Raw genomic sequence first — 25,371 nt, forward strand, 5'->3', positions numbered from 1 at the left:
TCCTAGCTGTAAACCAGGGCCCAGTTGTTGTACAAAGCCTGATTAGTGAAAAGATTTCTTTCAGTTTATTTACTGATCAAAAATGTTTGAATCCATAAGATTAATTTTCTACAATTTTGAATTAGGCTTTTTGCTTTCCTTCAGAATAAAATTAGATCGTTAAAGGATTTTTAGACAGGCGAGACTCAAACCGTGGTTGACATCTAATTGCGGAGTTGAAACACTAAATATTTTGAGCAAGAGCTCTTCCTCAAAATATTTAGTTTTTCTAAATCCTAGTACGTAGCCTATTGGTTTTTCAACATGGCCAAGTACAGTATGTTCACACCTACTGTAATTAAACAGAAGGCTCCCATGCCAACTGATGAAGCAATGACAAACTTGTGATTAAATTTAGATTTAAAGTGCCCTTAACTTCAAATTTTTAATTTACCATAGTTGAATTTGAGCACTATAAATTTAGACATTTTCTGTACGATGTAAACTCCTAGCGATTTTATACTGGTAAAATTAAAGTGCTTAGCGATTGTAAGACATAAACATATAGTCTGTACGAAAAGAAGAATGCTGTTTTTTGCTATTTTCAAATAACTCTTTTTGTTCCAGAGATATTCAAGTCTAAAGGCCTTGCTGGACACCTTTAAAGTTCTATTTTGATATTTGCCAATGGAGCCTCGTCTGCATGATCTTGCAATCATATTAATGTGTTAAGTCGAGTTTGTGGCTTGTTAAATGTTTTTTTGGTTAAAATCACCAAAAATATTGAAATCAGGTTGGAGGGGACTGGAAAAGAGTGAGTTGCCATGAAAACCAATTTCTTTATAGCCATTGGTGTGTTGCCTGTAGAACTATTAGCCTACCTACTTTCAATGGTCTCTGCTTCAAATTCACTATTGGGTTGAGTGAATGACATCATCAGTCCTCTCACTTGTATATTTTACACATTTTTCAAATTTAAATATCTCAGGAACCAATGCAAATATTTCCAAACAGTAAATGGAAAATTTGACTTCAAATGTCAATCGTTTTTTCCAATGCCAAAGTACACATAGTGAGAAAGCATGTGTCTGTCCCTGAGATGGCATCACAAACTACTTTGCATTCCTGTTTTCAACTGAATTTCACATTGTAAAACAGTTTGTGATGTTATCTGTTGGGTAGACCCATGTGGTAAGAATGCGGTTTTGTTGAGCACTGGTTAAAGCTCTGTTTACAGTACATAGCAGCCCAAAACTTCCCAGAACACAGTTCACTATAATGTTATGCTTGAGTTCAGCCAATCCCTTGAATCTGGTAACCCTGCTATACCTGCTAGGGTCTGGTACAAGTTTATATACAAAGAGGAAATAGGACTTATTTCCTAAACTCTTCAACTATTATTGACCCTGTATACATGTACATGTACATCTATCTTCCTCTATTTATAAACAGAGGATTACTTGGCCGTGCAGAGTTAATGTCCAAAAAAATTTCTCTTTGAGTGTTGAAAAATATTTCAAGAGTGAGTGCAGTGAACAAGTGAAATATTTTTCAACACAAGAAGAGAAATTTCTTATCTCCAAGCAACCATATTATATTCTGTTTATTATATAAACACCAATGAAATACTAAATCATTCACAAAAGGCATCGAAAGGCACGATTTTCGTTTGTAACCACACAGCAACAATGGCCTTTTTACATGTGAAAACAACATGTTATCTTCACGTGTGAAGATATCATGCTCTCCCGCAAAAGCTCACTTCGTATGTCACTGGTGTTTATGTAATAATAGAATATACTGGAAATTTATTATATTCTATCAAATTTACAAAGTCATGATGAGTTGCTGAGCACCCTAAGTATAGCTTCCCTTTCTCTAAGTGCCTTCCATGCAGCTTCCTTTTCTTTCTTTGTTGGAGATTTTCTCTTTTGTTTACAAGCCATCATTTTTCTGAACCACTCCATGACTTCTGCATCAGCAACTTGTGCTCTGTGCTTAAGTTCCTGTTTTTTAATTTCTTCCTGTGTCAACTTTAACAGTTCCATTTTCTGTTGCCTGTTCTTAGCCATAAGCACACGAAGCTCATTTTGATGCCTCCTGAGTTCACTCAGAACTTCATCATCATTATCTTCCTCTGTCTGATCATCAGGCTCTAGTAACCCTTGGAAAAGAAGTTCTTCTCTGATACGAGCCTCTAACATCCTGGTGTGAGGTACATGTGGTGCCTTTGTGGGGGTGCGAGGGGAGCTGTTTCCACTCCTTGTGGTGGTAGCACTATCAGAGCTTCCTGAACCAGAAGTCTGCTCTGAAATTGGGGCTATAATGTTTTCTTCAATCAGAGCTGAAACTAATCTTTGAGTGAGAGGCCCAAATGGACAAAGATTTTCTTCTGGTAGTCCAATAGAATCTGATTTCTTAAGAGTTAATTTGTCTTCACTTCCTTTAGTGATGTTGTCACTTGTGCAAGTCAAAGTACCACGCAATTTCTTATCCTGCATTCTGCACCCCTCATCTTGTTCGTCCAGAAGATCTTCCTGTGCCCATTTCTCAGCATAATGCCTCCCTAATGGAGGTATTTTGTAATACTCTTGATCATCATCTGGAGCTTTCAAAGAATCCTCAAGAAATTTTTGGTCCTCAAGTGTAATGTCTGCACAGTAAGGTTCAACAGCAGTCCAAAACCTGTTGGGAGCATCCGTTTTTGCCTTCACGCTTGCAGGAAATATTTCTTCCTCTTGACTTCCTTCAGAAGAAGCAGATTGTTTACTTTTAGGTCTTCCAACTGGTGCTGGGCTAGAACTACGAGTCTCTTCAAATTTCTGTTTCTTCGCTCCTCTTTCCTCAGTGGCAGGTCGACTTCGTTTGAATGACGATGATTGCAGCGAATTCAGTATCTCTAACTCACGCTGTCTAACGCTTTTCTTGTCTTTTTTCTCTACCCAATCAACCAACAATTTATTTTCGGTATCTATCTGTCTTAACCGTCGATTGGCACCGGCAAGCAGCGTTTCAAGGTCGCTTTGAAGGAGGTGAAGATCCTCTGGAGCAATACCTTGCTCAGCTGAACGCGTCAACAAAGACGTGTAAAAAGGGCACATCACCTTGTGATCCACCATTTTAAAATCAAGGTACTGAAGTGGACAAGGATCTGTATCGCTTTTCCCATCGTCTGTCATGTTCGACTTTCTTAAACGGAGAGAAAAGTATTAGATTGTCTTCAGCTTCTCAAAAAGATAACAAAGACGACGAAGCAGACAAACAATGCTTGGTAACCGCCCCTCTTTGAGAAGTTGGAAACTTTTCGTCGCTATTTTGATAAAATGGAATTGAAGTTTGAAAAATCGAAATTTCGTATCCACCCAAAACTTTCTTGAGGCCTATCTCGGAAAAGTTCTTTCTCTACTCCTTTGGAAGCAAATGGCTTGTGGCAAAGGTATCACCCCCTCCCCCAAGAGTTCCCCTATTCATTTATAAAAACGCGCAATCGCATGAGATCTTTTACACCAACGTCGCCATCTTGCTTTCTTGTTGCGGGGAGCGCCAAAATGGATTCGCAGGGGCCGTCACTTTCCGAGGGGTTCCCTGAACATGAAACAGGGGCCAGCAACAGATTAGAGGATTCGAATGGTGAGGGACTAAGTTCACCGGTGTTGACAAACATTGTTATACGATTGTTTTCTTTGGTTTGTCAAGTTTTGAACAACTGTTTCGAATTTCGACATCAACTCATTGTAGTGTTGTTGATTTAAAAATGGAATGAAGCAGTGACCTAATTGACTTCTTGAAGAAATTATTATTATTATATCTTGGGAATCCCCGGCGGGTAAACAGCAGTACGGTACGGCAAATGGCTGATTTAACAGCATTGTAGTTTCACTAGGGAATCATTTCTTTGCTGGAACACTGGAAAAATGTATTGTTCTTCTAGGCGAATAATTTTGTGCAATTTCAGGTTTCACCTGATAAATTTATAATTTCTTGATCAATTGCATTGGAATGGGTTGAAATGAATCCTTATCAATATCTCTTTATGGTTTCACAGAGGACATAGACCATAGGTTTCATAAGAATGACGAAATTGCTGAAGAGGACAAAAGAACTCTTCCAGACTCATCAGCTGGAATTGAAATTTCTTCCTCATCTTTACTTGATAATGAACTTCATGTCACCACGACATGTGCTAATACAGTAAATGAGAAACAGTTTCCATTGGCTGGTGCAACTCCAGAGTGCTGTGAGCCAGACCACACCAGTGCAGATCAAGACTGCAGCTTTATTGTTCATGATAATTTAGAAGAGCATAAATATATGTCATCACACTTTGAGGATGGTCACTCAGTAGATCATGATGAGGAACTGGTCATAACATTCCCTCGCTCTGTGTACGGTGAAATCAGCGATAAAGACATTGTACCCTTTCATGCTGAAGGTAATAAATAATTGTAAGTAAAAAGGTACTTTGTCATTGCATGCTGTTTTCTCAAGATCACCACTTTGCATGTTGTGATTCATTCACTTTTTTCTACCCAGGCCCCCTCCCCCCTCTCAGCAGAAAAAGCAAGCAATGACATATCGCTAAGTATTATAATACATGCAACCAGATATTACAAAAACTGAAAAAAAAGTTAATATTAAGATGCACTGATATGCCAATTCTCCTGGTTACGGAAGGAATCTCCTGGTCTCCCATACAGGTTATTGAATCTCCCACACATACAACTTTGAACCTTTTAAAGACATTGCTCCATTGTACAGGCTCAAATTGCATCCCCAAGTTAAAAGAACTTATATTTTTTCAAACGTGTTTCATTGTTAATGCAACACTTTGTCTCTGAGTTTCAAACACACATTGGAAGAACTATAACAATCAGATTCATTTGTTAGTGTGGCCATATAACGGATTGTTTGATTGGATCGTAAAAAAATAAAATTCTCAATGTAAGTACCCTGTTTTCCCACACTTTGTCCATTCAAGATTCACTGTGACAGCCGATGTTCGGTGCATTTTGTAGGAGCTGCTGTGCTACAGGGGGTGGGTGGTTGCAGGTTTTTTTTTGGGGGGGGGAGGGTGGGTTCATTGTGGTGGGAAGGGGTTGGGAGTGTGAATGAAAAAAATTCTCCAGATTTTAGATCTCTAGAGGTTGGCATCTGTGAATCGAAGTCAATAAACTTAAATTAACTACCATTAAAGAACTGAGATTTGTGAGTTGACTTTTCTAGCAATTTGCCCTTCATCCGAGTGAATTAACAAGATGTTTTTCCCAGTATGTTATATTGCAATAAACAATTCCTTAGTAGAGTCTATTGGACATTAGCAAAGAAGTTAGAAACCAAATCCTTGAAACTCCATCCTTTTAAACGGGAACATAGTTTTTTGATGCTGTTAGCTTAACCCTTTAAGCCCTGAGGCGTTCCCCATTGACAAGTAAAATCGTCTGGCGTTAGACAGAGTAAAATCGTCTGGCGTTAGACAGAGTAAAATCGTTTGGCGTTAGACAGAGTAAAATCTATAAGTGCCATTTGGCACTATCGGGGCTGAAAGGGTTAATACCCTGATGGAGCAAGAAACACACCTTTCTGTGAGGAACTTGAAATTTGTGTTGCTTCATTTCATTGAAATTCACAGGCGAAGAGAACCAGTTGAGGGAAGAAGAAAAGAGTGATTTTCAGCTGATCAGTGTGGATGGCAGGGTTGTTCCAGAATACATGAGAAATATTAATCGTTTGTGTTCAGCTGGGGTGAATGATTTGGTTGATCAGTGTTCATCTACCACTTTGCAAAATGACCAACAGTCAGATGGAACTCAAACAGCTTCATCAATGAGTAAGGTGGAGTCTTGTCCATTTTTGGTTCACCTCCCAAGCTGCTTTCAGGGCTCTATATTATTGTCTTATTTTACTTCATGGTATCCTGACTGAAGTACATGTATGAATGTATTAGGTATACACCTTATTACAAATGGCCATCATTTTGGTATTCTTTTGTTTGATTTCAAATTGGCCCATTTGGCCTCGTTCAATTTTGAAATGTTCTCTTGAATTTTATGTTTGAAAGCAAGGTCAATAGAGCCAATTTGCAAGGAAACAAAAGAATGCTAAAACAACGGTCCTTTTGGAATTAAAGGTGCATTACTCATGGCAAACAGATAAAATAGCACTCAACTTTTTGGGGAACAGAGACTTTCTTTATAGATCCATTCAGAAATCAGTGATTTATAGTGTTTTTTTTTTTTTTTTTCAGGTGTGATTAATTATGACAAAACATTAATTATTATTGTTTTATCATAATTTAATGATAAAACAATGAATTTGCACCTGAATTCCTGAACTGATTTACTGGAATATTTTTTGCGAATGCTTGTATGCTAATCATCTAATAATGGTTTGTATAAGCATTTTCGAAAGTTCTGAAACTTTTTGGGTATATTTCAAGTGACATCACTTATTTCTATCTTCAAAATGAAAATGATTAAGTCATGAAACTTTGCAGTTTTTTCTTCTGGTCTTGTAAACATGTTCAAGGATCAGTTTTTCAGTTGCTTGGATGCAAAAAGTTTTGAGGCAATATTAACACAATACAATGCATTGTATACTTAATTGACAACTCCCCATAGGGGCTTTTCAGGGCCAATGAATGAAACAACAGAACAACAACAGCGACAACTGTTAAGAATCCCAACTGGCTGGAGGCAAACCAGTTGGCAATTTACATGTACAGGTGCAGCTGAGAAGTTGAATTAGTGGCTACCAAAAACAAATTCAATCAGTGGTCAGAATGCGTCTTGAACCCGGGAACTCTGGATCTCAAGGCAAGCATCCTAACCACTGGGCCACACAGCCATATTGAGAAACAGGCCCCAGGATTCACATCGTGGTTGCACACTAAAAAAAGATCAGTTGGGTTAGTGTAATCCTGAAAGGGGATGGTAATGCATACCTGATTCGTAAACATCCTGTCCTGTACCACCCTTTAGACTGGAAAATCTTTCATACCTTGCCAAAATGGTTCAGGCACAAACCATTGTAATTTCTGCTGTTATTAGTATATATATTTATATCTGAGTGTACGCATTGTTTTGATCATAGGAATTGTTTAATGTTATTTCTATGACAGTAGAACATTCACATATAAACGCTGGAACTGTTAAAGTTGTTTCAAATCAAGAAGAGGATGCTGCCGCAACATTAGTACAAGAGAAGACAAAACAAGCAGAACGCCAGGAAATTATGATTAAGGTTTATCCCAACACCCAGGGCATTTCCGTGGTGACAAGTAATATTCTTCCTGCTGATGTGACCACCTTTTCAACACAAGTTCCGGCAATATTAACAGAAGGTGATGCTGAAGATAGTGAAGCTCACTACCAGGTAAAAGGAATTGACCTTCTGGAGGGAAAAAAATAAATATGTATGAAGAGGGACAAGGTACAAAAGTTAGGCCAGGGGCTGGTTCCTGGAAGGAGGAATAAATTATGCCAGGTAAACAGTTATTCCAGGGATAAAGGTATTCCTGGAATAAGGCTCATTTATCCCTGGAATGGAGTTATTACCACAGGCACCCCAAGCTCAATGTGGGGGAAAGCCAACAAAAATATAAGTATTTGTATGGAAATCCCGATAAAACACCTGAGAAGATAATTTTACGAAAAAATTCTCAGTTATTAAAAATCCTCACCCTATTGCCACTATGGGTCGCTTCCTTCCTGTGTGGTTGTTTTCCAGATAATTATAATGTGAATTGAGCCATTGTCAGTTCCTCGGTTGTCAACAGTTATAGTTAAATACCAAGGCTTAAACTGAATTATCAGGAACCCACCAAATTGAGTCAAATATTTCTGGTTAAAATGTTCCCTCGGCCACAGATCCACCGTAGAATTCAAGGGCAAAGGTTTTTCTTCCATTGCAATCGGCTAACCGGCAATCAAAGCTCTGCCAGCGATGTCAGGCGGCTGTTAGTGTCCCAAATGAATCAGTAAAATGATGAACAAGATCCTCTTTCGCATTGAACACCACACGTTTGTCATCCCGACAACGTTACCAAACAAAGACTTGTTACCAAACCAAACTCAACGGGTACCGTGTGGTGTTCAGCATGTGAAAGAGGAACATGCTTTTGAATTCAAAGCTGCAATGGGAACATTGTTCCAATGAGATCATTTTGCATTTACCAGGACTTTTATAATAATTATTTGAAGGTACAGTAATACAGCTTCTATGGCTTCAACACAACAACAAAGCTTCCTAAGAAGACAAACAGCTTTCCAATTGCAAAATCTGTGTGACACCTGTCACTTTCTTCTCTCTGTTGTTTTAAGACTGGGAGGTGACTGTTGATCTATGATCAGCATACATGTAAGGTTTGAAATACATTGTACATGCATGACCTCCTGTGAATCTACATTCTGCCGATCTTATTAACTTGACAGCATTGTTTGAGTGGTGGTTGGTGCAATTATCATAACAACCTATTGGATCTTAGTGTTAGTTCAAATCATGCTTCAAGTAATATTAGCATTAATTTCAGTGAATAACAGGGCAGTCTTTACTCTCTTTATATGCATTTCGCCGGTAAAATTATAAAATAGTAAAAGGTAAAACCGTTAAAATGTTTGACTAAACGTTTTCGATCTTGCGATCATCTCAAGATGATCCCAAGATCGAAAACGTTTAGTCATACATTTTAACGGTTTTACCTTTTACTATTTTATCTTTACTCTCTTATTTTCAGGTTGTTACTTCCAGCTCAATGCTCAACACTGGAGTTGGTACTGCTAGTCTGGATGCAATGACCTCTAATGTAGATTTTCCCAGGAGTGTGATTCTGTCACAGCAGCAAGTGTTACTGAGTGGGATGCTTATACCTGGAGGAGTGGCCAATCAAGCCATCCACATTAATATGCCACATGATACCAACACCTGTGTTGATGTCAATGCAATATCACAACATGAACAGGTGTGGTAACTTTTATTTTTTATATATAACCAGCCAGATAAAACCTGAAATTCATGAAGTGAGATGCATGCTGATTCTGGTAAGGGCCATGCAGTCTCCCCCTTTTCTCTTCTCAAGTACAACATTATATGTAGATCCACTCTGATATAGCATAGCTAAATATTAGATATATTGTTTTCAGCCCTTATCATTCTTGTCAACAGTATATAATTATTGCTCCTGGCCTTATGCCCCCCTAATTGACAAATCAAAAGTGGTTCAGCATTGTCTGTACTCTTTTCAACAACGACATTTGTCATCACAGTGGTCAAAATTTGTTCATATATCATATCATATCATATATCTTTATTTACCCTCGGAGTTTTAGAGTAGCTTGGTGTAGCTAATATCTCCGAGCATTTACCCTCCCAACCATGATACATCACAGAAGACAGACCACAACACCGGGAACTACATGCCCTACTCTTTTACGTCCCACAGGATTATGAACATTGAAGGGTTGTGAGACGGGACCTCCGGCTTATCGTCCTTATCCGAGAAGACTAGAAAGTCTAACCATTTGCAGATGTAATTACAAAGGCAGCACTTTCTCCTCAGTTATTTAAAGACCCTGAGTGTTGGTCCGGCCGGAGTTGAACTCACGACCTCCCGCGTGACAGCCCGTGCTCAACCAACTGAGCCACCGGTGCGCGGTGTTGTAGACTCACTCGGCTACGCCTTGTGAGTCCAGAACATTTTGACCACTGTGACGGTGAATATCGTTGTCGATAAGAGTGCCGACAATGCTGAACCCCTTTCGATTTGTTTTTTTACCACAATATTCAACACCAAACAAAGTGTTTATTTCAGAGCAATTATGACCAAAATCATAACACAGCGAGATTACAAGCAATTGTGGTAAAATTTGTATTGTCTTAGCAGGGAGGAGCTGGAGAGAGTTTAGATGGGAAAGGCCATGCATGTCCTGTGCCAGATTGTAATGTGGTTTGTGCTAAAGCCTACAAATTAAAACTACACATGCTGTCACATTCAGAAGAGAGGCCCTTCAAGGTAAGCAAAATGAGGTTATAATTTTCTCCTTATTATAAATTCTAAACACGAATGAAATAACAAGAGAGCTTTCGAGCGAAAACGTGATATCTTCACACATGATGATTACACGTTATTTTCACATGTGAAAAGTCACTGTTACTATGGTTACATATAAAAACTGTACCTTTCGATGCCTTTCGTGAAATGATTTAGTATTTCATTGGTGTTTATATATAATAGATAGAACATTACATGGCTGCTTGGAGATACAAAATTTCTCTTCTCATGTTGAAAAATATTTCACTCGTTCGCTGCACTCACTTGGAAATATTTTCAACACTCGAAGAGAAATTTTGTATCTCTGTGCGGCCATGTAATTATCTTTGTCATTGCCCAGATATTCAACTATTCACTGAAGTGGAGGTGTCTGGTGGTGAATATTTGCCTTACCGCTTTGCAGCTCAGTAAATATCCACCACTAGCCACAGACACTGAGTTTAATAGTTGTTTTAGTATACTAAAATAGTCAGATGATATATAGCACAAAAAAGTGATTTAATTCAGCTCTAATTTATTCCTGCAGTGATACAATATTTTCAGTTCTTCAGAGGTCAACAGCAAAGGATATTCAGAGTTTGAGCAGCCAATCAGAGCGGGTCTTCAATACTACTAACCACTGTTTTAGTTTATACTAATCAAAGCTATAGTTGTGTAGATCAGAGGAATTTAGCCACACAATAAACTTGTTGAAGTCATGGAGGATCAAACTGAAGGCTACTGGTTAAATAAGCTCTAAGTCCACTCAAAAACTGTTCCCTTTAATCAACGTTGTTATCATTTTTCTTGATTTTACTTTAGTGTCCTCATGAAGGTTGTGAGTGGGCTTTTAGCACTTCATACAAATTAAAGAGGCACATGAGGGGCCACACAGGGGAAAAACCATTTTTGGTTAGTAATATTATTTTGTTAAGAGAATTAAGATGATGAGTTTAATGTCTAGTTGACATATTATATACTTCAGACTCGCTTCTGAAATCAATACCACTAACGTCCATCGTCTACTCCGCTGATTCTAGACTCTACAAGAACATTACATGACATACCCAATATACATGTAGACAATATTCCCGGCCACATATTGCATCTTGCATGAAGTAACCATGCCATTACAATGAGAATGGATGGGCTAAGGTGAGGAGAAGAGGGTGGGTGATCGCCGTATGTTGGAAGGACTCTTAAAAGGGTGATTGGAATGCTGGTCATTCAGTGTGTTGGTGTGTTCATCAAAAATTAAGTTTAATTACCGGTATTAATGTATTCTTCTTTACGGTCAATTAACAGTGCCCTCATGAGGGATGTGGCAAATGCTTTACCACAGCTTATAACCTGAAATCACATCTCAAGGCCCACTTCAGGACCGACACCCATGCATGCAGGTATGAAGGTTGTGAAAAGACGTTTGCCACTGCGCACAAGTTAAAGGTTCATGAGAGAAGACACCAAACAGAAAACAAATCACATCGATGTGAAATGGAAGGATGTGGCAAGGTTTTCTCTGCTCATGGTACACTAACTTCACACATGAAGATACACAGTGGCGAGAAACCCCACCCTTGCCCTGTAATTGGCTGTGAGAAGAGATTCACTAAAGCCTCCAAGCTAAAACTACATTTAAGGTCACACACAGGAGAGAGGCCTTTTCATTGTGAAGTTGAGGTATTGTACGTATGTTCACCATATTATTAATATCTTCTGCTGTACTTTAATACAGTTATAGAGTTTTTATTCAACCTATTAAGCCCTGATATCAAAATGCATATTCTCTTTAAAGAGGAGAATCTGTTTGCAGTTGAACGAATTAATACGCCATTGGATAAACTGTTAAATTTGTAACTTCCTTAAGTTTTTCTCTTTAGGGATGTGGCTGGTCATTTACCAGTGCATACAAGCTTAAACGACACATGCGGAAACACACGGGGGAAAGACCGTTCATTTGTAGCTATGACAGTTGTGGTAAATCTTTCTCAAGATCAAGTCATCTAAAGACTCACATGCTTGTTCACACTGGAGAAAAACCTTATGTCTGCCCAGTTGAAGGTAAACATTTGCCTCAAAAAAGTAAATTATTGTATAGATGTGTAAGGCTTTCTGCAAACTTATTACCAATATTAACATGTACTTAATTTTAGGATGGACCTTTCCATTCTTATTAATGCTCATTCAAAACTCTAAGAGCATATAATTATTAAGAAATGTTAAAACACATCTTTTGAATGATTTGGAGAAGAAGGAAACTGAGTGACCTGCAGTAATAGGGCTGTATTTGCATTGTAATTTTCTGGGATCCAACCCCATCAGACCATGAACTGGATATATCTTTGTTTCTTCCAAGTTTCTCTCCACAACACTTTATTAATCGCTAGCTGGTTGCCTCTTTACCATTAATGTTTGCCTTATTGATAAATGTACAGTATTTAAATGCACCATTTATTTAAGGGTAACCACAATGTAGATCTTTCCTTACACATGGTTCCAGTTGTTCAAAATGGATGTACACTAATTTGCGAAAGGAAATGAAATGATACGGAAATAATCCTAAACATTCATTAAAGCTAACATTAGGCCTAACAAAAGTTTTTAGGCCTAATGTTAGTATTAGTAAATGGTTAGTGTTCTACCTGCCCAGAAAATTTCAATCTGTTTCACAAAATAATATTTTTGGTTTAAGCATTTTGGCCACGTTTCTGTTTTTCGAAATGTTCCTTTTGTACAACCCTAACCGTTTACCATTGCTAACATTAGGCATAAAAACTTTTGTTTAGGCCTAGGGTTACCTTTACTGAATGTTTAGGATTCTTTCTATATTTTGTTTCGCAAATTAGTGTAATTAAGCCTTCAAAAGGTGGTTATTGTTATCCACTGGATAAATCACTATCCATTGCTTTCACTCTGACCTATCCACTGGATAGTGATTTATGGTGGATAGCATTATCCATCAGTTGAACAACTGCAGGTCAAGGCTTAAGAGTGGGTGGTGCTTTTGAAAAAATACAAAATGTCTTCTCCTTTGGTTTATGCTCTTAAAATTGTGTCACTAAACAGGTTAACAAAACACTGAAGTGAAGAAAGCATTTAATAGTGGTGTAAAATCAGGCGTCCTTTTCCTTGATTCAACTTGATTTATTGCATTTCAACTTTGATCGGTTATCTGTCTTTCCTAAAGGCTGCAACAAGGCTTTCACTGCTGGAAGTAGTCTGAATGTACACATGTGTAAACACACAGGGCAAAAGCCATTTAAGTGTGATGTAGAAGGCTGTGGCAAAACCTACACAACTGCAGCAAACCTGAGGGTGCACCAAAAGAGACATGGAATAAAGGCTATAGTTGGTAAGGATGCATGTGCATGTTATTAATAAGTAATACATAAAACTTATTGTTGACATAGTTTGTCCTGAACAATAATCATAGAGGAAATTAACAATTCTGGCCATCAATAATAATTATAGTTATCACCATTGCTTTCGAATTAGTTTCAATATTGCCTCCCACGCAGATGTCCTCAGTGCTTTGTCACACACTCCTCCTCCAGCATAAGAATGCGTGACAAAGCCCTAAGGACATCCGTGTGGGAGGCTATTTCCAAAAAAGCCCTCAAAGTGAAAGTGTCATTTTACTGTGGGATAAAGATATATACGGTAGTTTACTTGGGTTACAGTCTGGGGTTACAGTCTGGGGCATTTTTAGAGTTATAAGGATGTCATGCTGTAGGCTGCTGTATTGCACTTGAAAAGAGCATGTAACAACCCTGTTCGCAGGGTCTCTCTTCTCTGCCTCCATTTCTCAACGACAAGGGAGGCAGAGAAGAGAGACCCTGGGAACGAGGTTGAGCATGTAATTGGAGTTTGCTTGGAGAATTGCAGCTCTTTTGGACAAAGCATGAGTTGCTTGCTAGTCATGACAAATACTGGTATTGTACTACTTTGTTCAACGCCAAGTCTCACCACTGCACTTTTCTTTCATAAGGGTCCTTGAGATCTACGATGTGGAAGTCAATGGAAATGTTATCCCATATTCCTAGTTTACGTTTATCATTTTTTTGAGGGTTTTGAATAAGAGTGTGAATCAGCAGTCAATATACTGGTACTAGACAATTTTTATTTGGTGTGTCATTCAACTTCTGTAAGCTGGTCAAAGTACTCACCCATTTTTAATGTGGAGAAGTGTTGTATATAATATTAGACAGAGTATCAATCTTCCTCTATTGTGCTCACATTTTCCACGATAGAACCTGAGCTTTGGTCGTCTCTAATTACAGATTTTCAGAGAATCGGTGAACAGGAAGAAAAGTATGAGATGAAAAATTTTCTAGTCAATCATTCTTAGCTCTACAACTACACTTTTGTTTTTACATGTTTTTACATTGCAGATCTTTAGGTTCCTATTATTTCTTTTGCAAACAATTCTTCAAACCAATTGAATTTATTGTTAATTATCTTGCAGTGGATTTCAATGATCCAACCCAGAGTGAACTTGGTACTGCGGTGAGCTGTGGAAGCACAACAAGTGAAACTGAAACTGAGATCATGTACACGACGATAGGCCCTTTTCATGCTGGCAGTTTGAATGTGGAGGATGCAGCTCACCTGACATCAGTTGGAGTTCAGTTACCCTCATCATTGTCTGCAACCACGTTGTGTGCTCTAGTGACATCTGCAGGACACTCACTTGTGTCACCATCTGCTGAAGCTGTGTTTGATGATACAGAAAAGAAACAATCTGACAATAGTGGAATCAATACTATAAATGCAACCAGTGACCAAGCCCCTACTCCAGGTCAACAAACACAGTTTGTTGCAGAAGGATTGGGCAACAGTGCTAAGATGGATGTTGCTGAGTATGTTGTGAGATGTACTGCCACAGATGAACAAGACACTATTTCACCATCGACTCAGGGGAGAGTGGAAGTTGTTGACGGAGCAGTACTCCAAGGGGATAAGCTAGGAAGCTTTGATTTGTGCATTACCAGCATGATGAGTCACATCACAAGTGAAGATAGTCAGCATTGTGCACCACACTCTACTACGAAAACTTTGCAACCAAGTGGTATGTCGTCAGGACCAAGCGAGAGATCAAGAACTCTTGATTTCAGAGATGTTCATCCTGATGATCAGTTTGCTCCGCCCGCTGTTATATTTCAGGTGCATTTCTAGACCTTATACAAAATCACAATAAATAATTTATTGTAATAATTACAAATTAATACAGTTGGTATACATGTAGTGCAAGACTGTATTGAGGTCTCTGTCTTAAGGACGGTGCCTACTAATTGACAATATTTTTGCCCCGGTGTGTGATTATGCAGGAAATGTAGATCTTAACAAGTGTTATTGAAATCCAAAAAGAAAATTGGGGGTAACTACGCATTTTTCAAAGATAATTCATGAATAATATTTGTAAAAAGCTTTAAAATACAAAGCAATGTATGGCGTTCTTTCTCGCAAACTGAAGCTAAATTATCTCTCAAAAATGTATGGTTACCCCCAGTTTTCTTTTTGGATACCAAGACTACTTACTAAGATCTACTTTCCCCGGATAGTTTTGAACCGCGAAAAAATATCCTTGTATTAGTAAGCATCGGCGATAGGAAATCAGAGTATCTGGTGATGCGCAGAACGTATGCGCAATAACAATAGTAGGCACCATCCTTAAGTTGAGCCAACACTCAGGGTCATTAAATAAATTAGTAGAAGGTGCTGTCACTTGACCCTGACAACAGCCTTCATAATTGGGTAGTGTAAATAGCAGCTCTGGTAACCTGCTGTTGTTTGGAAATTACAAGCAGAGTCTATTTTTAATTTTTTAAGTCATTACAATATTTACTGTTAAGTCTTTTGTTTTTAATTATTTAGTTATTATCGGAAAGCTGCTGCTCAACCCAGCCCTTCATTTCCTTTGCTTTGTGGTCGGCAGCAGACAGTAGAAGCTCAATACAGTCCCTGTGGTTGTACATAGTCTTAAGTCTTAATTTTTAGGGCAAACTTTAAAGTGCCCCTAGCCCATTTTTACGCTAAAATGAATCTTTGCACCTGTGCAAAACGCATTGCGACCTTTTTTTCCTTTTTCTAACAAATCCTGCCTTTGTATAGGCTTCAAAACGTGCAAAAAACCAAGTATCTTTTGTTCACGACCGAGTCAGAAGGGGAGTTGGTCTATTCCTGCTTTGATGTCACAAACTGATTACATTGCATTAACTCTTTGTAAATATGCATGCAAAGGAGATTGTGACGTTAAATCAGGAATAGACCCACTCCCCTTCTGACTCGGTCGTGAACAAAAGATACTTGGATTTTTGCAAGTTTTGAAGCCTATGAAAAGGCAGGATTTGTTACAAAAAGGAAAGAATGACCGCAATGCATTTCAAACAGGTGTATAGATTCATTTTAGCGAAAAAGGTATTTTGGGTTAAGGGTACTTTTATTAATATTTCATCTTACAAGAATGAAAATTGTCAAGTGTATTTAGCACTGAAGGACTAATTCAGGATACTGTGCAGAAATCAAACTTAAGGTTGGTTTTTTTAGAAGAGGGGAGTTTAAATTGGAATCCGTTAATCAAAGAAATATAAAATAATCTTGTTAAACTCTTAATTTGGTTTTAGGATGAAGTTAAATCCTCCGACACTGAAAATGAAACTGAAGTCTTGGTTGGTCAGGTCCAACAATCCCCTGAGGGAATTCCTATTGTGCAACTTTCGAGAGAGTCACTGGCTATCAATTTACCGAAGGGACTAACTGCTGCAACCGCTGTTGGTATGCCATGTATGCCAGAGGTGGAACACATGGAGGTCGATGTGGACTGTAACCAAGGAAACACCTCAGATGCCTCCCTAGAACCCATTCCATCACTGCCAGAAGTGACCGAGGAAAACAACGCTGTGATGAAGAGTGATCGTTCACCATATATGGACAATCACAGTCCATCTGAACAAGATGTTGTCAATGGAGACACCTACCCAGAGAGTACAATTAATTTACAAGACTTGAGATGATACAAATATCGATTCTTAGCAAAAGTCATTTGCATCTTGGCACTCAAGCAAACTCTATATAGATTTTTGCTTTGTTGAAAGCACAAAACTTTTACATTAATTTACTGTAGAAATAAGGAAGATTCTGTTAGTAATAAAAACTTTTGGAGTCAGATGCACTTTAGTGAGAAACAACTGTTAATCCAGGGGTTCAAATTTGAAACAAAGCTGAATAAGTGACCTGGCTTTGGTGAAAACCTCAGGTAGATAAAGAAATACTTGTGACAACAATAGTTTTTATCAAAACAAAGTCAGTGACAGCCTGGCTTCAATTTGCTGTAACAGTTATTAAATGTAACATTACCATAAAAATTGCCAGAGGAAATGTCTCACCTTGTTCAGGATAAGATATAACTAATAATGACTTAATAAAAAGTTTCAAAGTTATATAGCCTTCAAAAACTCGTTAATAATTCATGAGCCTAACAGCCCATCGAATCACCGATAAGATGTCACGTGCAAGACTAATTTATACCCAATAAAACACTCATTAGAATTATCTAAAGAATGTAAGTAATGAGGCCAGAAAGGTACAATGGGAAGGTTGGGTGTGATATCATTGAATTGCACTGATCGATGGGAAGGTTCCGTGGAATACTGATGAATACACAACAGCTTTCCTGCATTCTGATTGGCTGTATTTTCTATGGCATGGTCAGAACAAAAGGATGTACAGAGGTGTATACACCTTATTCCAAAATGGCCACTGATTTATGCAGATACAAATTGGCCCTTGTTGCCTCGTTCTAGATAAAATATTCTTTTAAATTTTAAGCTTAAGAACGAGGCGTGAATGGCTATTTGAATAAAAATGGCGGCCATTTTGGAATAAGGTGTATTTAACAATTATTCCATGAGCGCGCGTTGGATATGAGATGGTAAATAGCCAACGAGGCGCGTAGCGTCGAGTTGGCTATAACCACTCTCATATCCAACAAGCGCGAATGGAATAATTGTTTTATTAAATTCCTTAAACTCCAAAAGTTTAGAAGTACGAAATATGAGCGAAAAAAGCGAGAAAATTCTAGCGAAATCGAAAAAAGTTGATGAAGATGCGATGTTGTGTAATACCTCGTGGTCAGACAGACGCAGGCTCATCACAAAAACATTTCTTACCTTTTCGCGTATCTCTAAGCTTCGAAAGTGATCCAAACTTTCCACAAAAACGTTTTTCTTTTGCTTTATACCGAAAGAAATTTCGCTTTCTGGCGTAATTAACAATTATTCCATAAGCGCGCGTTGGATATGAGATGGTAAATAGCCAACGAGGCGCATAGCGCCGAGTTGGCTATAACCAGTCTCATATCCAACAAGCGCGAATGGAATAATTGTTTTATTAAATTCCTTCAACTCCAAAAATTTGGAAGTACGAAATACGAGCGGAAAAAGCGAGCAAATCCGAGCGAAATCGAAAAAAACTTGATGAGAACTGATGCGATGTTGTGTAATACCTTGTTGTCAGACAGACGTAGGCTCATCACAAAAACATTTCTTGCCTTCTTGCGTACTTCTAAACGTCGGAATTGATCCAAACTTTCCACAAAAAAGTTTTTTTTCTCCTTTTTGGCTTTATTCAATGAGAAATTTGGCACTCCGACGAAAACATTTTTAGTTTAGCAACGCGTAACGCAATCATTTACCATATAAGGTCAAACCGAGGTATATGAGCTGATAACCGAGATTTAGTGAACCAATCAGAGCACGCGAAATGCATTATCTGAGTTTGAGAATTTAATAAAAGGATTTAGTATAAATACACAGGTGATTATACAAAATCGTGCGCTCTCATTGGCTTGCTATCTCGGATTATCAGCCGATAATCACCTCGAGGGACAAAATGGCTGCCAGTGGTCGTTTTGCCACTGTAAGTGAAGATGATTTCGAGTTGAGATGTTTTTTTTTTCTCTTTTTTGAAATAATCACCTGTGTATTTATACTAAAACTATTATTCGCCTCAGGCTCAGTGATTTTCGGTGAATATTCACCTCGACTTCGTCTCGGTGAATATTCACCGCTAATCACTTCGCCTTCAGCAAATAATTCTTAAGTATATAAAGGGGTGGCAAGAATGATACTCTCAATACTCACTGGGACCAAGCTCCGCCGTTGGGGTCATGCAGCCAAAAAAGAAGGTGGCAAAAAAAACCGGCGAGTGAAGCGAGCCGAGGGAGGGACTGGGGGAGGCGAGGAGTGTCCAAACAAGCGCGGTTCGCTCACCAATAGCTCGTTTCAGAGTTGCTGTTTGCCTCAGTTTCAAAGCGAGTCCTGGTGCACAACCATTCAAATGGCAGTGAGTTGCATATTCTTATGCAAATCAAACTCATTTCCCTTACAATAGCTGAACACTAAGACTCACTTCGAAATCGAGACAAACAGCAACTTGGAAATGGCCCATTTGTTTTTTTTCGCCATGTTCCTTTTCGCTCTTTAACCCCAACTGCGGAGCCTGGTCACAGGCAAACTTGGCACTACCTGCCTTGTTGGCTATAATCACCTCATATCCAATAAGCACGAAGAGAATAATAATTATTGTTTCAGTAAATACTTCCAACGAGGTTTTTCCTTGCTAATTTTATGAAGCAGAAACACACAAACACTGGGCACACTGCTTTCTGTATAAGATAAAACCTCGTTTATTCACTGTTAATCAGGATTTGGCGAGCCAATCAGAAAGCTTAATATGCAATAACCAGGAGTCAAGTATATATTAAAGACGTTTAGAAGGGTGTGTATAGGCATACAAGGCTCTAGAGGTGTATATGACATTATACAAGACTCTACAAGGGCATATAGACTGGTATACAGTCTCATAACCAACAAGCGCGAATGGAATAATTGTTTTATTAAATTCCTTCAACTCCAAAAATTTGGAAGTACGAAATACGAGCGGAAAAAGCGAGCAAATCCGAGCGAAATCGAAAAAAACTTGATGAGAACTGATGCGATGTTGTGTAATACCTTGTTGTCAGACAGACGCACCCTCATCACAAAAACACTCCTTGCCCTTTCTCGCACTTCTAAACGTCGGAATTGATCCAAACTATCCACAAAAAAAGTTTTTTTTTCTCCTTTTTTGCTTTATTCAAAGAGTAATTTCGCATTCCGGCGAAAACATTTTTAGTTTAGCAACGCTTAACGCAATCATTTACCATATCAAACCAAGGTATATGAGCTGATAACCGAGATTGAGTGAACCAATCAGAGCACGCGAAATGCATTATCCGAGGTTGAGAATTTAATAAACAGGGATATACAGAAATATGGCAAGGCTCTCTAGAGGTATACAGGGTGTACATGGGTATGCAAGTGTGTATAGGAGTATGTAAGGGTACACAATGGTTTATAGAGGTGGGAATTATCATTTTTCACTCATCCTTTTGCCTGTTGCCAAGCAAATAGTTTCCCATCCTTCCCAGCAATACTCTCATCCTTTTTAAAACTCCTTTTTAAAGTACATCCCTATAATGCAACGACAAGGAATAAATTTTGCTTTTAAGTCTACTTTTTATTCATGTTCTTTTGGATACAGGAAAAGCACCGTTCTATATTCCCGTATAATTACCTAAGTCTATGTTAGTCTTCCCTCAAACTAGTTAATTGCAAATAAGAGAGGAGTTGTGGAACAACAGCTGGGTGAAAAACCTCCTTGTACGTCCACTTGCTCCTTGGAGGAAAACCCCGGGCCAGCTGAACCCCTCAATCAAGGACCTCCCGAGCTGGGTCAGAAAATATTTTGCCTAAATGTAAACCATAACTAAATAGAAACAAATTAAGAAAAGAGGAAAGCAAAAACTATAACTAAAAATACCTGTTTATACATTTATATCTAAACAAAGGCACTCATTCTGATTCTGGAAAAAACTGATCCATCTTTCTCTTGCACTAATAAACTTCGAAGGTGAAAAAGAGTCCTGACTTGTTTATATTCTTGTTGGCATGGTCGAGCATTAGGCACCTACAGATTGATACTATCCTTTGAGGGTGAATTTTGACTCTGGCCTTGGTGGGTTATAATACCTGTTTATTTTAAAGTTTTAAGCTTTTATCTTATATTTTTCTAGTGCTTGTATCACATCTTTGCCTATTTTGCACCCGTTATTATTTCTTATGGTCTTATTACCCTAGTATAATAAAACGCTAAGGGTTTCTTAACTTTCTCACGCCGGTGTTTCATGTATTATTCACTTTTTTTCACTACTAGTATCCCAAAAAATATAATCTTCTTAATGCGGCACGCTCTTCATTTTGCTTAATATTATATCTTGCCCATATCATGTATTTCATAAGTTCCGACTTCGATACCAGAAAGTTTTTGGATAACGCGTGCAGTCCCTTAAATAGCTTTCGCAAATTTACTATCATGTGAGATTTGTTACCAAACGCGCATGCGTTGTCATATATTGTTTGGTAAAGCGCGCGCCATAATATCGTGTGACATTCAACTTATTTAGTTAATTGCGTTCACATCATCTTATCGTAGAATATAATTACGTTTATGCGAGTACGCCATGGAAGCCGCTAAAGCTATCCCCCTTCACTCACTTACAAGTTGGTTGTTTGCTGACACGTGCATCGTTTATATTATGATCTTTTCTAAGGCATGAAGATAACGTGTTATCTTCACACATGAAAAGATCACTGTTGCTATGGTTCGTGAAATGATTTAGTATTTCATTGGTGTGTATATAATAAATAGAATATTACATGGCCGCTTGAAGATACGAAATTTGTCTTCTCGTGTTGAGATTTATTTCATTCGTTTGCTGCGCTCACTCGTGAAATATTTTTCAACACTCGAAGACAAATTTCGTATCTCCTCGCGGCCAGGTAATGTCCTCTATAGAAGTTGTGTGCAGACGCGCCCTATGATACCATTATTCGTTACTTACTTATAAATAGTTAATGCGCGCTGGCTATTTGCTGATAAACTTCCAGAACCATGTAATTGTTTACATACGTTGCTTGCCAATGCGCGTACAGTATTGTGATGTCATTTCTTACGCGTGCACGCTATTAAGTCAAGTGATATTATCACTCTTGTTAGAAAAGTACTGGCACTGCACTATAAAGTTTTTCGATCAGCTAATAACTATTCATGTGTAAGTTGTTAACTTACGCGCGTTATCATGTCATGATATTATCCCCCTTCAGTGAGTCATTCGTTAAAATCTTTTTAAAAGCCCGGACTCCATCATATTGTTTAACATTATCAATCGCGAGTTAATTATTTAGATATGAGTTCCTTGCTAAGACACGTTTGCCTTCATGTCGCATAATACCGGTATTTTCCCCCTGGTTTCTAAATTACTCAAAACCCATATGCTGATGCACACATGTCATTAAAATAATACTAATAAAATGTTCAACATCTACTTGCTCACTTGTAAGGTGTTGACCGATGCGCCCGCACAATTATATCCCATGATCTGATGATATTTTTACACTGTACCCTCTAATAAAATTATTCACCAGCATATAACGCGCGCACACCTTCATGAATTACATTATTACTCTCTTTTTTTAATTATCGTTAATATGCAGCACACACAGACCATTTCATGATGAGATCTTGTTACCATATTTTTATTCATATTTGACTTATCTACTGATGCACGCTCGCTGTAAAGTCATGTGATATTATGCCCCTCTCCTTAGGTCATTATATCATGTCCCTTTATTTCTACATTTAAAAAATGTTTTGTGTGCAAAAGCCATTTGATAATAAGATAGTTTAAACGTCTAGACTACTTGTCAAGTTTTAAGTTGTCCTCTGATGCGCGCGCACACAAGTATATCCTATGATATTTTTAGAATGTACTCTTTAATTGTTCACTTTCAAGTTATTTACCAACGCGCGCACACCATCATGCCATATGAAATTACCACCCTTTGCTTAAAAGGTTTTGTAAGTTGTTTAAAAAGCGTGCACCATCATATCGCAAGATATAGACCATAATATGATTATTTTTTTTACCATGTACTTCTTCATACGCAAGTTGATTAATAATTTATGCACTATTATATTATTACCCTCTATATATACTTTCAACTTGTTTGCTAATGCGAACACTGTCATTTCTTTTGATGTTATTGGCATCAGGTTTTTCACACGCGCGTTTACCATAATTACCATTATGGTAATGCATGTCTTATCACCCTCTACTTATTTATCAGTAGTATGCAACATGCGCAGGCCATGTAATGATACGTTTTTATTCGTATGGTGCTTGTCTTATGACACGCGCACTATCGTATTATGATATTATGCCCCTTACGTAATTCATTCGTAAGTTGTTTAAAGAGCGCGCACTCCATCGCATCGCAAAATATTATTACCCTGTGATTGATGATATACGTACAGGTTGCTTGCTAAGCTGCGTCTGCGATCATGTCGTATGATATTTTCCCTTCTACTTTCTAAATCACTTGCAAGCTGGGTGCCGATAAGCATACGCCATGAAATACTGATAAGATATTACAAACATCTACTACTTATTCATTGGTCAGGTTTTTACTGATATGCACGCGCACAGTTATATCGTATGACATTTTTACACTGAAACAATAATCATTTACTCGTATGTGGTTTACTCAGGCGCGCACATTATCATCTCATGACGCGTGTTATTATTAACCCCCTTACTTTGACGTTATATGTAAGTTGTATGAAAGGCGCACGCACCATAGTATCGAATGATATAATTCACAAGTGGATTTGCCATCTTGTATTATGATATTGTTAGCCTCAACTTGTCTAATAAGACAATAATATCATTTACTTGTTTATTTGTAAATTGCTCGCGAACGCGCGCATGCTATCATATCACAAGGTTATATAACCTTGTTATTAACCCTTGATATATTGCAAACGCCCGTTTGCTATCCCGTCGCGATCGCAAGATAAAACAACTCTCTACTCGCTAATAAGGTGTTGTAAATGCGTGAGTATTATCATATTTTCCGATGTTTTTACACCATTCTTACTTTTTTCCTCTTACTTATATTTACTTATTATTCTTCATATTTATTTTTCATTCCTTTTATTTCACACTCGAACCTTTTTTAGTTGATGCATCAGTCGTTTTTAATACTTTAAGTGAGGTTTAAATGAGTAAGGCTAGCATCAAAATGCACCCTCAATTCTGTAGTTATCCGACGACTTTGATATTTTTCAAACCCTTAGATGTATTGGATCAGTCTTTTGACAAGAAATTACGAGTGATATCAGCAGTAGATCCTAGTTGGCTATCTGATAGATTAAGATTAAGTCTTATCAATAAAATTCAACCAAAAACTCTACATTTCTTTCTTTTTAACGGTAATGATCAAATGTGAAAATTGTTTAAAGTTCATTGTAGAACCACTGACACCTTCATCTAGCAAAGTATGAGTCGGAGACTGCATGCCGGTGTTGTCCTCTCGAGGAACATTGGTGGCCCTTTGCACTGTATAATGACGGGCATAATTCTTGGCTAAATATGAAGTAAATAGCTGGAAATTAGACTTGAAATATACCGTGTCAGGAGGCCATAATTAGGAGCGTACAACTTTATTATATTTGAGGAACGGTGTTTTCACAGACTGAGTTACTTTTCGGTGGATTTTTCCACGAAAGCAGACCTTTCCTGCCAATCACAATTCTTTGTATGAAAACGCCTTTACGCGGACCTAGTACTGGAGTTGTTGTAACGGCTGTTTAAACATTTTGCCCCGGGGGGGGGGTACTCGATGTATCCCTGGTTGGGGAGGTGTGGCGCGGCCCCTCATATTCTGACCCTGTTTAAGACAACTATCGCTGATTTTCCTACCCATTTTAAGACAGAATTCCTATTTTTGATACCCTGTTTAAGACATTTAACCCAGTTTAAGACAAAATTTGATAAATCGATACCCTGATTAAGACAAAAAATTATAAATTCGATACCCTGTTCAAGACAAAAATCCCGAGAAACATACCCTGGCTGGCCGCACGTCCCCATTAAGCCCTTATAAGGGAGTACCCCCCTCCCCGGGCATTTTGCCTCCGAGATGTACATGACGAGGCAATATTTACCATATTATTTCTCCCAATTTTTTCCATATTCCTCCTCAAATACACTTTTTTTTAAAGAACAAAACAAATGATCTAATCTTTAGAGTATTGTCGCATAATCTGTACCAGGAGTAAACCAAACCGTACGAGCGAATTATGATCGTAAAATGTTTAAAAAATAATTCATTAGCTATAGAGCATGAGATGCCAATCGTTACCTTTTTAAAATGTCTTTTTGAAAGGAAAGGTTTGAAAATTCCTTTATCTGAAGCATCCTTGATTGT

General features: G+C 38.0%; 2 protein-coding genes across 2 annotated transcripts; one reads left to right on the forward strand and one right to left on the reverse strand.

Moving 5' to 3' along the window:
- Positions 1 to 1,008: 1,008 nt before the first annotated feature.
- Positions 1,009 to 3,426, reverse strand: LOC138028313 (transcriptional adapter 3-like). The gene has a single exon (XM_068875796.1). The coding sequence runs from the start codon at positions 3,156 to 3,158 to the stop codon at positions 1,815 to 1,817; it is 1,344 nt and encodes a 447-aa protein (XP_068731897.1). The 5' UTR covers positions 3,159 to 3,426; the 3' UTR covers positions 1,009 to 1,814.
- LOC138028311 (uncharacterized) lies at positions 3,326 to 17,457 on the forward strand. The gene is made up of 12 exons (XM_068875794.1): positions 3,326 to 3,609; positions 4,025 to 4,411; positions 5,609 to 5,806; positions 7,097 to 7,350; positions 8,711 to 8,935; positions 9,857 to 9,985; positions 10,826 to 10,915; positions 11,309 to 11,683; positions 11,884 to 12,064; positions 13,191 to 13,355; positions 14,469 to 15,166; positions 16,627 to 17,457. Exons 1-12 carry the CDS (start codon positions 3,471 to 3,473, stop codon positions 17,014 to 17,016), a joined length of 3,231 nt encoding a protein of 1,076 aa, XP_068731895.1. The 5' UTR covers positions 3,326 to 3,470; the 3' UTR covers positions 17,017 to 17,457.
- Positions 17,458 to 25,371: the final 7,914 nt, after the last annotated feature.

This window comes from Montipora capricornis, chromosome 13, assembly GCF_036669925.1.
Source record: "Montipora capricornis isolate CH-2021 chromosome 13, ASM3666992v2, whole genome shotgun sequence".
NCBI classification, from domain to species: Eukaryota; Metazoa; Cnidaria; class Anthozoa; order Scleractinia; family Acroporidae; genus Montipora; species Montipora capricornis.

What these genes read in the sequence shown, in the direction of transcription:
- LOC138028313 (XM_068875796.1), bottom strand. Translation starts at nt 3,158, where the DNA reads ATGACAGACGATGGGAAAAGCGATACAGATCCTTGTCCACTTCAGTAC.
- LOC138028311 (XM_068875794.1), top strand. Translation starts at nt 3,471, where the DNA reads ATGAGATCTTTTACACCAACGTCGCCATCTTGCTTTCTTGTTGCGGGG. An exon ending in CAGATTAGAGGATTCGAATG is followed by an intron (nt 3,610 to 4,024) that starts GTGAGGGACTAA and finishes ATGGTTTCACAG; the next exon opens with AGGACATAGACCATAGGTTT. An exon ending in CAGAAGAGAGGCCCTTCAAG is followed by an intron (nt 9,986 to 10,825) that starts GTAAGCAAAATG and finishes ATTTTACTTTAG; the next exon opens with TGTCCTCATGAAGGTTGTGA.